At 39.5% G+C, this 13351-nt stretch overlaps 1 protein-coding gene across 1 annotated transcript in view; it reads right to left on the bottom strand.

Moving 5' to 3' along the window:
* LOC121947294 (chemokine-like protein TAFA-2) overlaps positions 1 to 12344 on the bottom strand; it is a 55679-nt gene extending 43335 nt beyond the window's left edge. Inside the window, exon 1 of the mRNA XM_042492276.1 lies at positions 12245 to 12344. Coding sequence (XP_042348210.1) covers positions 12245 to 12344 — 100 coding nt within the window. The remainder of the gene's footprint in view (positions 1 to 12244) is intronic.
* Between the last annotated feature and the right edge of the window lie 1007 nt (positions 12345 to 13351).

The following is a 13351-nucleotide window of genomic DNA, read 5'->3' on the forward strand; positions in this document are numbered from 1 at the left end:
GTTTGTGTGGGTGCATGGTGCGACTCCTTTCTTCTGCATCTTCTTCAGGATCATTCTCGGTTTGTGTGTGGTTGTGTTTGTCAGTAAGATGTTGTAATGGCGGGTTTCTGACTGAAATATTGTCTGTATTGTTTGCTCTAATGGTAGGTTTCTTGAAGTACATGCAGTTTGGTACAGACACTGATATTCTCTGCAGGATGAACTGTAATAACCTGATCCCTTGACTTTTCATCTTCTACCAACAGAAAGTCAAAGTTTTCACTTATTCTGTGAAATGTCTCAATATCTACTAGATGGATTGCCCTGAAATGACATTCGGGATTCTAAGATGATTAATCCTACTGACTTTGGTGCTCCCGTCTTTTCGTCCAACACAATGATAACATTGACGTTTTTTGTTTTGAGTGAAATGTCTCCACAGCTTCATTCGCCTCCTAACATACAGCGAGCAGGCAAAGTCTGGTGGACGTAGCACAGCAAAGTGTGCAGATATACTATGAGTGACAAAAACATTCAGCAAGCCTATCGAGCCCTGAGCGAGCCTAAGCAATGGCTTGTTGTTGCTCTGAAAATAGGCTGTAGGTGTGCAAAGCTTTGTCAAAATAGAGCCAGGGCAAGCAGTTTTTCAAACAAGCAATAAGTCCCTAAGTCCGTTGACCGACGCACAGAGCAGGTGAGGACATCTTCATGGGAAAAAAATGAAATAATCTGATGTTCCCTCACCCTCGCTTGCTCACTCATTTGCCTTGTAAGAGGTACTAGGACGACTTGCAGTAACTTTTGTGATCCTGTGACTTGTGCCATCATCAGATCACAAAATTTGAATTGTTCATGTCCACGAAAACATCAACACTTCTGGCCCGAGACAAGATGGGTGCTTCAGAATAAACAGCACCAATGGTTCTGCTTTGATTTATTTAATTGAAACAGCAGATTATTTAACTATATTTAAACAGCATTCTGATTTCATTTTATTACAGAAAAATTTTCTTTAACTTTATTATGACAGTAACTTCTTTATTGAACAAAATGTCAACTATAGTTCAGTTAATATTTTAGTATATTAGTAATCTAAAGTAGTATATAGATTTCGAGATATGTATAATAATGGATTTAAAAAAAAAAAAAGTCACCCATTTCCTTATATAACATTCTTTGGGTCCTGGACTTTAAGGTATTGTAAATCTGAATACACCGTATGTATTGTCTAGCCTGGCTGCCCAGGTGATGGTTCACTGCAGTGAAACACACACATGAATGGCAAACGCAGAAGACATATATTTAGATATATTCACAGCACATGGCTAGTCCTTCACACCCTCGCAGTCTGTTTTTGTTTTTCTGTCGACCTGGTTCTTCAGGCATAGGCCATGAATCACACTGACTCCTAGCAGAGTGCATCTCGCTGTCTGGCATCACCTTTCTGCTTTCATAGATATTCATTTTCCGCACTTGGTGGAAAATAACAGCTATAAACCCCCCCCCCATTTGAAAAGCCACTTTGACTGCTTTGTGATCCTGGTGTTCAATATTTTAACAAACAGGCAATCTGCTTGACAGACATTAGAGAATATATTCCTTATTTCCACATCCCTTGAATATGCAATGGAAACATGTCTGAGTAGCAATAAACACAGAAGATTATCCAGTGATAGACTAAAAAAGGCCAGAGTGCTTGTAGCCAGTTATCAAACACACTCCTGGCACCTTAATACTGGAATACATCATGGTTAAAACAACACATGCGTTACCAAGGACACGCTGATTGGCGAAGGTGAGTTTATGCAAATGTAGTTCCTTGGAATTTGTCAACACCAACTGAAGTGGAGCGAGGGAGAAAAGAGGGGAGTCAGTTGCTGTATAACACCCATAATGATGAACAAATGGGCAAATCATAATTAACAGGTTTCTTGGTTGCTGGAAGGCAATGGGACAAAGATCATCACAACTACAGTGGAGACCAGTGTTACACAATGTGATGTTTTTTTAATTGGATGATGAGAAAAGTTTTGCTATGAGCAAAATGGTAATTTTTTAACTTGCCACAATCTGTTTGGATTACAGGAGGTGTTAAAACCACCTTCAACCTTCATCAAGTCAGATCAGTTTTATTTATACAGCCCAATATTACAAATTTGCCTCAAGTAGCTTCACAATCTGAAGCATATGCCACCCTCTGTCCTTACCCTCAATATGCATAATCTCCCATCATTGTGTCTGCTGCATTTCTCTCTATTCCATATCTTGATGTATCTTTGGTATTAATGTAAATTGCTGTGAAAAGGTACTGTAAGTGTACAGCATATCAGTGTTTGAGAAATGACTATAAACCATTAAAGTAGTGGTAAGACAATTATTCGGAGCCTTGACTTATGTAAAAGTACCAATCAAACAATGGAAAAAATACTCCATACTCATCCCTCATTGGAAATACTACTTAATAAGTAAAAATACCGAATTATCATCAGCAAAACATTGCCCTGGGGGGCCTTTAGGACCAGCCAAGAGTGCCACTGCATGCACATAATGCAGGGGCATAAGTATAGGCAGTGCAGAGTGCTGCTACACTGGGGGCCCTTGCATTTTAGGGCCCGTGACATTAGCGGGCCTCACCTGACAGAGAATAGACCAGTTTTCAAAATGATTTCTCAACAAGAATAGAAGTATTCCATTTGGTATATATACACTCAAATATGCAAAGTCATCTCTGTCATGGTGTGTAAAATAAAAAAAAAAATCAGTACCAAGCAAACTTTAACAAAAAAAAAAAAAAAATAGGATTATTCTACATATAGCATATTATTAACAACTTAGAATTCACTACTGAAAAGTATTTAATCAAATGAACATTTTCTTATTTTATTTGGTGTTTATGTCATACAGATACAATGTGAATGTGGTAATATGTGAAAGTTGTTGCTGTTCAATCTTAAGTCCCCAAATTGAGTTGACAAGATGTCAAGACTCTGGCTAGATGAAACACAAAATCTATCAACACTGACAAGCTGAGCACACCTATGCAAGCCACGTGAGCAGTCAGGCCATTGCAAGAAAGGACAGATGAGAAAAGAACAGGAGGAGAAGGTTGCAAACTTCTATAAATTTGATTTTTGTTTTTTTCAACAGACAGTCACTAGCCCACGGGTAAGCCCCTTCGCCGCTGCCCTCAGTGTGTCAACAAACATGCAGCAGGTAAGCTAAGCTTATGAGCTGGTTAGATAACGTTGGTTTAAATAGTCATTAGCATTAGGTATTGTGTAATTGTAGAATTAGGTTTTTTGTGTAAGATGTAGATTTTAAGACAAGGCATACATGTATTATGTAGGTTAAGTTATGGGCTACTACTAAATTAAAGTCTCCATGAATAATTATGGTAAGCTAACTAACAGCCTAGTAAATGCTGTCAGTTCCTAGCATTAGATAACTAATATTTACATATTTTCAGTTGCAGGCCTAACCATTCGGAGTCAGAGTCAGAACCATTCAAACTGGTGAGTACAAGTGCCTTTTCAAGGGGTTTTGGGGTATCTGCTGGGCTGCCGTGCCCCTGTTTAAAAGGTTGTTAACTGTTAATTGTGTGCGTTTGTAGATGGCCAGTTTTTGGGTCAGGGTGTTGTTTTTTACTACGTATTGCTGCTCTGTTCTCTCTTATTGACCATAATATCTTGCCTCTATATCAAAGGGGAGTGAAGTTGTCACGATTTATTGTGGTAAAAAAGGCTGAAAACGTCTGTGGTCATTTCAACATGACAGTGAAATGGACAGCTCTTCTGCCCTCAGGTGCTTGTTGTCATGAGTCAGAACTTTGACTGCACTATCCATGTTTTTGATAACTTTCTTTTTGACCTTGAACTCTGTCGCAAATACAACAACCTAGGTAACATATTGCCACTGTAAAATCCAACACGTGGTTGGTATTTTATATCTTCGCCTAATTGGGTCTGCACATCTAAGTGTGTATATGTGTTTGCTTCATAACTAAAGAGCCAAAAGGCCTTTTTATAAAACACCACTTGACATTGTTAGCTTGTGGTTTGTGGTAGCTAGCAGAGATATTATGGGTCTAAGGTGTTTGTGTTTTGATAGCTGGTGGCAAAATGTCCCCTGAAATGCAATAGCAGGTGGTATCCCGTGACAAATGTTGTTTCAAAAAGACTCCATGTTGTCAATGTCACACCCATTTTAACTGACCAAATCAAATCCCTCTCTCCATTGTACTCCGCTTGACTTCTGCTCTAACTGCCATTTTACTGGGACTTGTTGTGCTCTTCATATTATATGGAGGTTGATGAAACTCAGTAACGCCAGTTTCTGCTCTATTTGTTCATATGAATACTTTGTTGTGTGAATAGCAATCACTGATCTTTATATTGTCTGAAGGCAACAAATACTTGTTTTTAAATCATGGAATCAATGACACACAAGACTGTATGAATTTACTGCCTGATGATGAGCACTAGACACCTTTGAGATGAAATAGTGTGTATTATCAGCATGCAGAGTCTGACCATTTTTAAGCACACACAAACACTCAGTAACATAAGGATGTGTGTCAATATTCAAATGTCACAGCCATGAAATGGTAAAATGCTAAATTGACAAAAAAAAGCAGAACAATTGAAATGTCCGCAGCAAAAGAGAGAAAACGCTCATCCTCAGTACTGCAAAATTAAACATGACAATTCAGTGCTATTTTATCCCATCTGTCATGACAAAAACATCAATGTTTTCTCTTCACTTTTGTCAATATTGTGATTCTGTTTCCCAAAAGATGATGGTTACTATTAGTAGAAAGTCTTGAGAAAAAAAAAAAGATCCCGCACACTAATCTTGTTCAGTGTCACAATTTATTGGTTATTCTAATATTCCAGTTCCTCTGGACCTTCGTCAAGAGTATTTTTGTAAAATACTCACACAAGTGATACTTTCCAACACATCTGAGAGAGTTGGATGTGGGAATATTATCTTTTTAATTTTATTTCCATTAATAGAACAGTAAACATTAATTAACTCCAGTGTCTTGAATGAAACTTGGATGTGCTACACACCTATCGCTCACCCTTACTTTCTGCCTTGCTACATAAAGAGCTCTCTGCTTCACACAAAATATTAATTTGACATAAATTGTGAGGTGCAATATGAACGGAATTCCTCGGGATACTGAGTTGGTTTATCTATGAAGAATTGCAATAGCTGTAATTTGCTATATTGATTATCCATATATAATTCATTGATTTCAATCATTTGGTGTCTCTCTCCTTCTCTCTCTCTCTCTCTCTCTCTCACACACACACACACACACACACACACCTAAAAACACTCTCTGCATCTCTTGACCAGTGAATTAAAAGTGGTAGGAAATGCTGGGATGTTTGTCGGCATGAAAAATTTCACATTTGTAATTTTCAGCTTGAATTTTTCACAAGCCATATGGAGGCGTGTTGTAGGCTGAGCATGGAGTGCAGTTTTACCGTGGAGCAGCCTTTAAGGAGGGCAGACAGCCTGTCTCCACACATCACATTAGAGAGCCTCTTTGAGTGTGCATGCATGTATGCATGTGTGCACGTGTTTGTGTGTTTCTTTCCTTGTGCATTTACTGCAGGCATGTGTGTGTTCCTGGCTGAATACTCATGTCTCTCTGAGTGTGTGAGAGTGGTTTAGCACATGCATCTTAGCATGCCTACACATATCTTTGTCCTTACGTCTCTATTCCCCCTTCTTGGCAGAAAGAATGCCTTTCAGACTAAGTTAAATTCTTGGTAATCTCTAATCAGTGGTGATGTATGGAGATTGCAGCCTATAGACTGAGAATCAATGACTCGACAGTGTGTGGTGAAGTGATCAGCATAATCGCCGTTACGCTTTACTTCAAAATCCAAGCCAAGCCATTTCTTTGAGACTATTGGCAAAGCCAGTGAAACGTTTTAACCAAGGCTAAGACTTTATCTGCAAATAAGATCTCTTCATTGCAGGAAATCTGTAGTCCACTAAGAGTGTTAGAGCTCTGTGGTCTGAGTATAAAGCCTGCAATTTTCACACAGTCCTGTAGTGATGTGTATGATAAAGCATGTGAATAAGAGAAAAAGACAGGAGGATGGATGGTTTAACAGATGGAGAGGCACCGATGGCAAAGAAGAGGCATCTTTTTCTGTTCTGGCTTGAGAGATAAAAATCTGGAGAATAAAAGGTGAGCAGAAGCTGGGCAAGCATGCGCACACATTCAAACAAACGCATGCACGCGTACGCACACACATGCTGAGGCTTCTTTTGCCACTTCTCAGCTTCCTCGACTTTCCTCCTAAGGTCGTCACAGTTGTCTTGTCAGCACATGCTCTCTCTTGAGCTGGTGGCAAGAACACACATACACACATTTGGGCAGGGCGAAATGGAAAGAAAAAAAAATTAGCGTTAGCTAAAGCAGACCTCGACTCACATGGCTTCACCTCTTGTACAGAGACAACACCTGGTCAACAAACACAAACCAAACTCAGATTGATGTCTTCTGTCAAGTAGACACCTGCAGCTGCAAAAGTCTCATGAATTGCTACAGGGGCGGACATGTGTTAAATACATGTGCACAGCGCCTCTCTAGTCTTCCAGCCCCTCAAAGCGCTTTTATACTACATGTTACATTCACCCATTCACACACTGGGTGTGTTACAAGGTGTTACCTGCTATGCTATACCTGAATAAACAAAACTCAGAAACACAGGTCAAAACTGCAGCACTCTTCATCCTCACCCTCTCTTTCAGTAGTTACCACCAAAATTGACAGCCAACCCCAGATTCACTGTTGTTTTGGACAAATTTTGTCCATTTGGCTCTTTGCCTCACTATATTTGCATTTTTCTGGCTTCCTCTTGGATGTATGTTGCTATCACCTGGTCACTACATTTTTATAAAGTCTCTACCTTACCTGTGCACGGTTATCGTCTGCGGCCTACACACTGTTGCCCAAAACGTTGCAGCCAAGAAACATGCACAGCAAAATAAGAATATGAAAATACAGGCATAGGGCTTAGTCTCTGCAAATAAATACACCACCACACACTTCTAGTGGGTTATAATTGTTGATAGATTTTTTTCTGAGTCTATACATTGTTTCTTTTCCAAAAAGCCTGCATTGTATGCCTTTTAAGATGCATGCAGGAAAAGAGGATGTAATTGCAGCAACCATCATGCAGTAGGCTGCCATTTTCGTTAGAGCTGAATTTAATGTGTCGAGCCATTTCCTCAGCACAGTAAAAATTGATTCAAATGTTCTTTATATGCAAACTACAGTATGTGTGTATGTCTATGTGGGTAAGACACAGAGGCAGTATGTGTGTGTACTGTATGTGTGAGAGCATCAACCTCGTAGTGACCTAAGGGATTGTATTTAGCAATTATCTGATTACTTGTCTAATTTTCCCCACTCAGACAAACCTGCAACTGGATAACGCTTAAACTCCCTGATTACAACTTATTCTACAATCAATCACTCATTAACAGGAGCACACAGGCGGTACACATGCCCAATCCACACACACACACACACACACACACACACACGCACACTTACAATGGTGTTAGACTAAAATACTGACGCCACCATTACTGCCACTATTTTAGAGGATGGTACAATGAAATAACAATGACAGAATCTTCAACGACACAGCCAAGACTGCTCGACTTCTTATCTTGTGACTTTGCCATTCATGTGCCTTCACCCGATGGTGTTAGTGTTTTTGTTGAGCTGTGCAGACCTCAGCACTTCGCTGAAAGCCCAGTGATGCTCCACAATAAGAGAGCATCTCCGTCCTCTTTCTGTCTTTTCACCACTCTCCCATTTATGAAAATGTTTGCCCTTGCCTTGTCAAAAATCTCTTTGAGAGGAGGAGATAATGCCTGGCAGCCGGCAGAGTCAATCTTACACACAAACAGAAACAGCACACACACAAAGAGCCATGGTTATAGGTACTCGTATTACAGCAAGGACACACACACTTACTGTACACACATAAACTCACACAAAAAACCTTGTAGTCTCTGAGAAGTGATAACATTTCCGCAAAGAAGGCCAAAGGACTCACTCACAAACTGTCTGAGAAGCTGCATTCTTTTTGAAAGAATTAAAGGAGAAACTCAGACTCATCAATCATTTTCATTTTCAGTCGTCCGCTAATGGAACCTCCGCACACGGCAGATGTTGAGACACAATACACCGACTGCAGTATAGATATCTTTGACATTAGTGATGTAAGACACGCAGTAACAACAATAACAAAGACAGCCAGTTCAGATGAAGGGCAGCTGGCGCACGCCACTTTATCACAACATGAAAGCCAAAGGCAGAGCTTAACATTTTCAAGCCATCACTGCCTTTCATACGTAGTCAAACCAAAGACAAGATCCACTATCATCACTTCTTGGTTGTTACCTCAGGTGATTTCGTCATCGTCCATTACTTATTTTGGTGAGATAAGGATTTTAGCATGTTAGTCATGTCCCATCCCATGTTTTTCCTGTTTTTTGGGGCGTTTTTTTCTCTTTTTTTTGCTTCATGAGCCTGGAGGAGCAAGGTTTAAATAAAATTTGCTGGCTTACTGACCATGTCTGTAACACAGCTAGTCTTTGGCCCCAAAGATCTACATCTTTGGAGCCTATTTTATGGACGTGGGTTTTTTTTAATTTATCAATAGACAGATTGATTTTTATTCACCCCCACAGACATTAAATAGATCATAAAATATTTAAAATTTATTTTAGTGAAATGTAATCACACCTCCACTGGCCCCCAAAACAGATTTAATTCAAACTTCTTTTCTTAATTTACAATAAATGGATATAAGCTACATTAGCTTGAGAGGTGTTTCTATTTTTCTGTCCTCCCTATTTACATACATGTTAAAAAATACTGTTCAAATAACATCTCTATGATAGTGTTAAAAAAAAGCATTACACGGTAGCCAACATTAAAAAGACAAAGAACAGTTGTATTTGACTGCATCAGACTCAATCCAGTGTACCAAATAATGTGGACACTGAGTGTAAGTTTCATGAATATGGAATTTAGTCTAGTCTTGATAGCACTTCATGTAGCGAGGGGCATATTTGGACTGGAGGAACTGTCACTGTTCTAAGAACCCCCCTTTGTTCTTGTGTCCATACCGCAAGACCAAGGAATGATGGTAGTTCTTGGAGCACCATTTTTAAGGGACTTTTTTAGGTCCCAGTTCAGAGTGGGTACTCTCCCAGCATAAGAGGAACCATGAGTGACATTCATGTACATTCACTGGTTGAACACAGCCAGTGCAGCACCAGCAATTACCATTTTTAAAGACCTGTTAGCCATGTAAACCGCAGAAACAGCACAAAACAAAAACAACAGCTCATACTGAAGAAAACACAGACAAATTTGCTGGCAGTGCATGAATTCGGGAATTACTGAGCATATATGTGATAGTGGAAATACAACGCTATTGTGACACAGAGAAAAAGTGCATTTTATACCAAAGACCAGCTGGCTTACAGTTCTTCACAGCAGTGCTTGAAGGTATGTAGATCTCGAGGGAGCTCCCCAGTGGGCAGTTCCCCTCAAGGAGTCCTCAGAACAGTTTGGTTCAAAAATGCCTTAAGACCCAGACAAACTGACATCAAAGAGCTGGTGGCGATGAAAGCCAGCTGTTGCGTCACCTCTCGTCACCTGTGACTCAGCCAAAAAGTTGTACATAAACACACTGCAAAGACTTTAGCCAGTGGCCAACCAGCACATATGTTCTAGGCCTGAGTGAAAGGAAATAACTCTCCATATCAGTAGATGGCGTCCATCTGTAATTGTTATTTAAAAAGGGAAACAGTAAGACCGTCTTGACACTGGTTAGACATTTAGCACATTAAAAGCACATTTCAATATGGAAAGAGCAAAGCATATTTATCATATGCCAGTGAACAAAAACACAAACCATCAGGTTTGCTAACGTGCTCAAAAACTAAAAGGAATAATCTTACTTTATATAACAAGTTTGTTTTTATCTTGAATTGAGTATTTTATTTACTTTCCTAGCTTACGTATGTCTTCTTGTGCGCTGAGCTCTGTCTTGTTCCCTTAGTAACTTTGCACATGATGAATTTGACAATCTTTACACTCCTGCTCGACCTCATTGCATTTAATCCCCTGAAACCTGAGCAAATTGGCTGGATTTCTTCCAAAAACATAGGGGGAAGGCAACAATCAAGGTAACAAGAAATGACTGAAAAATGAGCAAAAATATTAGTAAAAAAGTTGGGGAAAAATTACCCTTTAATAAGCCCCCCAAAAAGAAGGAAAAACCAGAAACAAGCAAGAAAATGACCATGAAAAAGTGCTGTAAAAAAAAGTGTTTTGCATATTTTATTATACTTGTATTATTTTCTCATATTATATTTTCTTATATTATCATATTTATCATTCTTAACAGAATTTGAAATATAGAATTATTATGAATCATATATTTTTGGATTATTTTCTAATAATCTCCCCCTTCCACCTAACTTTTCTACCTAATTTCTTGCAATTTGTGTGACATTTCTTGCCATGTTGGTCATTGCCTCTTTTCCCAAATCAAACCAATTTGCTCAGTTTTCAAAAGGTTAAATAGCTTGTAAAAGGTGTCTAAAAGCAGCACAAGAAAATGGATGTAGATCCAGCTTTCAATGGGTTAAAAACTTAAAACACTTTTCAGTTTTGCACATATGTCAGATGCATGGAGTATGTTATTAATGTTTCTATTTTGTTGTAGTATCAGTAATTAAGTATATTCATTGTGCATTTTGTGTAGTTTATTCTTTACATAGTGTAGTATCTATCTATCTATCTATCTGTCTATCTGTCTATCTGTCTGTCTGTCTATCTGTCTATCTGTCTGTCTGTCCGTCCACAGCAACAAAATTAACACTTCATAATGAAATTCAATACAAAAGTACACCCAGTAAAATGAGCATGGAGTTTCACCTCTCCGACACATTTTCAACGAATTCTAAACACTAAAAGCTTCACAGAGGTTCACAAAGGAGATCATATTCACATTTCCGCCCCACAAATGCATGGAAGTGAACAGCATGACCTCAGGCACATAAAAAGCTCTTATTCATACACAGGTAGCAGGTACGCCGCGCTCTCTATTAAAGCTTTTTTCCCCATAGGAAGGTAATTTTCAGTGTCACACACAGGTGATCTTTGTAAAGCAGAGAGGCGACGGTACCCAACCTTCACACGAGAAATGAACTGGAAAGCAGGAAGATGCCTCTGGGCTCAATCATGCTAGTGACTCAGCTACTTGGCTCACATGGGAGGGGTATCACGCAGCCAGGGATTCCTAATCCATAAGGCTCACTGCTCGCTACATGTGCTGTAACCTACAGGCATTTTGGAAAGACGCCCCAATCTGATGGGAACTGCGAAGACGTGACAGCCCCTGAACCTGGAAGACCTCTCTTGTTGAATCGCTCGTTTTCCCCGTCCTTTTATTAAAGAACTTTTTGTGTGTTCTTCCTGGCAAGCGGCCTCCATGGCCTCGTAATTCATTGTGAATCCGACCTCTGCATTCCCTCGGGTGGCACACGGCCTATTCACTCCAACTTTACAACACGTGTAAAGAAATTGGCTGCAGAGGCTGCCTGCAGTGGTAATCCATGATAGAGCCAATACCGTGAATGCAGTGCACAAACACTGACCAAGTGACAGGAATGTGTACTGTACGGCAATGTTGTAGAGGTTGACATGGTTTTGGTCTCAAGACTACTTTTTGAAGGTCTTGTCTCAGATTCGACCGCATTTTTACTCTGTCTCATCTCGGTCTCATTTAAAAAGAGATTTTATTTTATTTTATTTTTTTTTTCAAGACCAGTTAAGACCACAACTACGGGGATATCATTAACTTGCAAAAAAAGAATGTTAAGGAGAGTAAAGACTTAAAATTTACCTCAGCAATGCCTTTTGAGTAATTTCTCATGGTGTACTTTTACATACAGTGTGGCAATAAAAGGGAGAATGAAAAGGAATCTTCATTTGTTTTCTGTGAGTGTTTTTATGGAAATGTGGATCGTTCAGATCAATTTGAGGCGTGCCTATGGTTTGCATGTTCCACATTTTATTGTAAGCATGTCACGCAGTAGGCTGTGGGATTGACAGTGATCTTGGACATGATTTTCTCTCGGTTTAGTGGTCTTGACTACAACACTGTTGTACACAATCACACACATGAATAGGCATACATCAACCTACCTGTGTGACTCCTGTGTGCCTGTGTGAGGGAGGCCAGACAGAGGGACAGCAGTAGACTCCACACACCTACTCCACAAATGCAAGGACCCCGTTCCCGCATTCTGCCAGAGAGAAGCAAAAATAATTTATTAGAATACACTTGAAGTTGCATGGCTTTTTTCAGATATTGATGGTACATAAATGTAAATATATTCTCTGTTACAGCCTTTTTCAAGCCTTTCTAGCAGCATGGCTCTTTGTAGGTGTGTCTGTCAGTCTAACAGGTTACTTTCATTCAGAGTGAAATATCGCAGTAACTATGAGATGAATGGCCATCAAATTTTAAACACACATTAAAAGTTTCCAGACAATAAATTCTCATAACTTGAGGCATCCCCTGACTCTTCCTCTAGTTTTACAGTAAGGTTGGCATTTGTAGCTTTGAGTAAAATGTCTCGACAACTATTAGATGGCTTGCCATGAAATTTGGATCACACATTAATGTTTCCTTCAAAATAAATTGTGATTATTTTGGTGATCCCCTGACTTTTCATACAGAGCCACCTTCAGGTCATTAGCCAACATTTTCCCCAGTACTTTATTTGTTGATCAAACATCTGCAAAACTAATGCCATCAGCCTCAGCTGTGCTTTGTGTTATGTGCTAATCAACAAATGTTACCATGGTAACACACTGAACTAAGATGGTTAACATTATGTTAGCATGTCTTTGTAAGTATGTTAGCATTTTGCTAACACACCCTCACAGAGCCACTAGGCTCTGAAGCTTCAGTGTAGCTTTACACGTGTCATCATGTCACAGAGACATGACGCAGCTGATGTGGAACAGTGAAAACAAAACCTTTGGATCTTTTATACTCCATTCGTGTTTATCCTCACGGCAAATTGTTGTTCTCCCATGCTGTAAGGAGCAGTGTATCAAAAACAAACACAACATCGTTCTCCATTTTCTCTGCCCATCTGCGTTCGTGTAGTCATGAAATGTCGGAAGTGCACAGATAGGAGAAAAAATGAATGGGATGTAAATTTCCATTTCCTAGGAAAGTGAAGGCATGGCCCACCCTACTCTTCCTCTGATGGGCTAGTAGTCATTTCCTTTGTTGATTGG

The sequence above is a fragment of the Plectropomus leopardus genome, chromosome 8, assembly GCF_008729295.1.
Source record: "Plectropomus leopardus isolate mb chromosome 8, YSFRI_Pleo_2.0, whole genome shotgun sequence".
In the NCBI taxonomy this organism is placed as follows: domain Eukaryota; kingdom Metazoa; phylum Chordata; class Actinopteri; order Perciformes; family Serranidae; genus Plectropomus; species Plectropomus leopardus.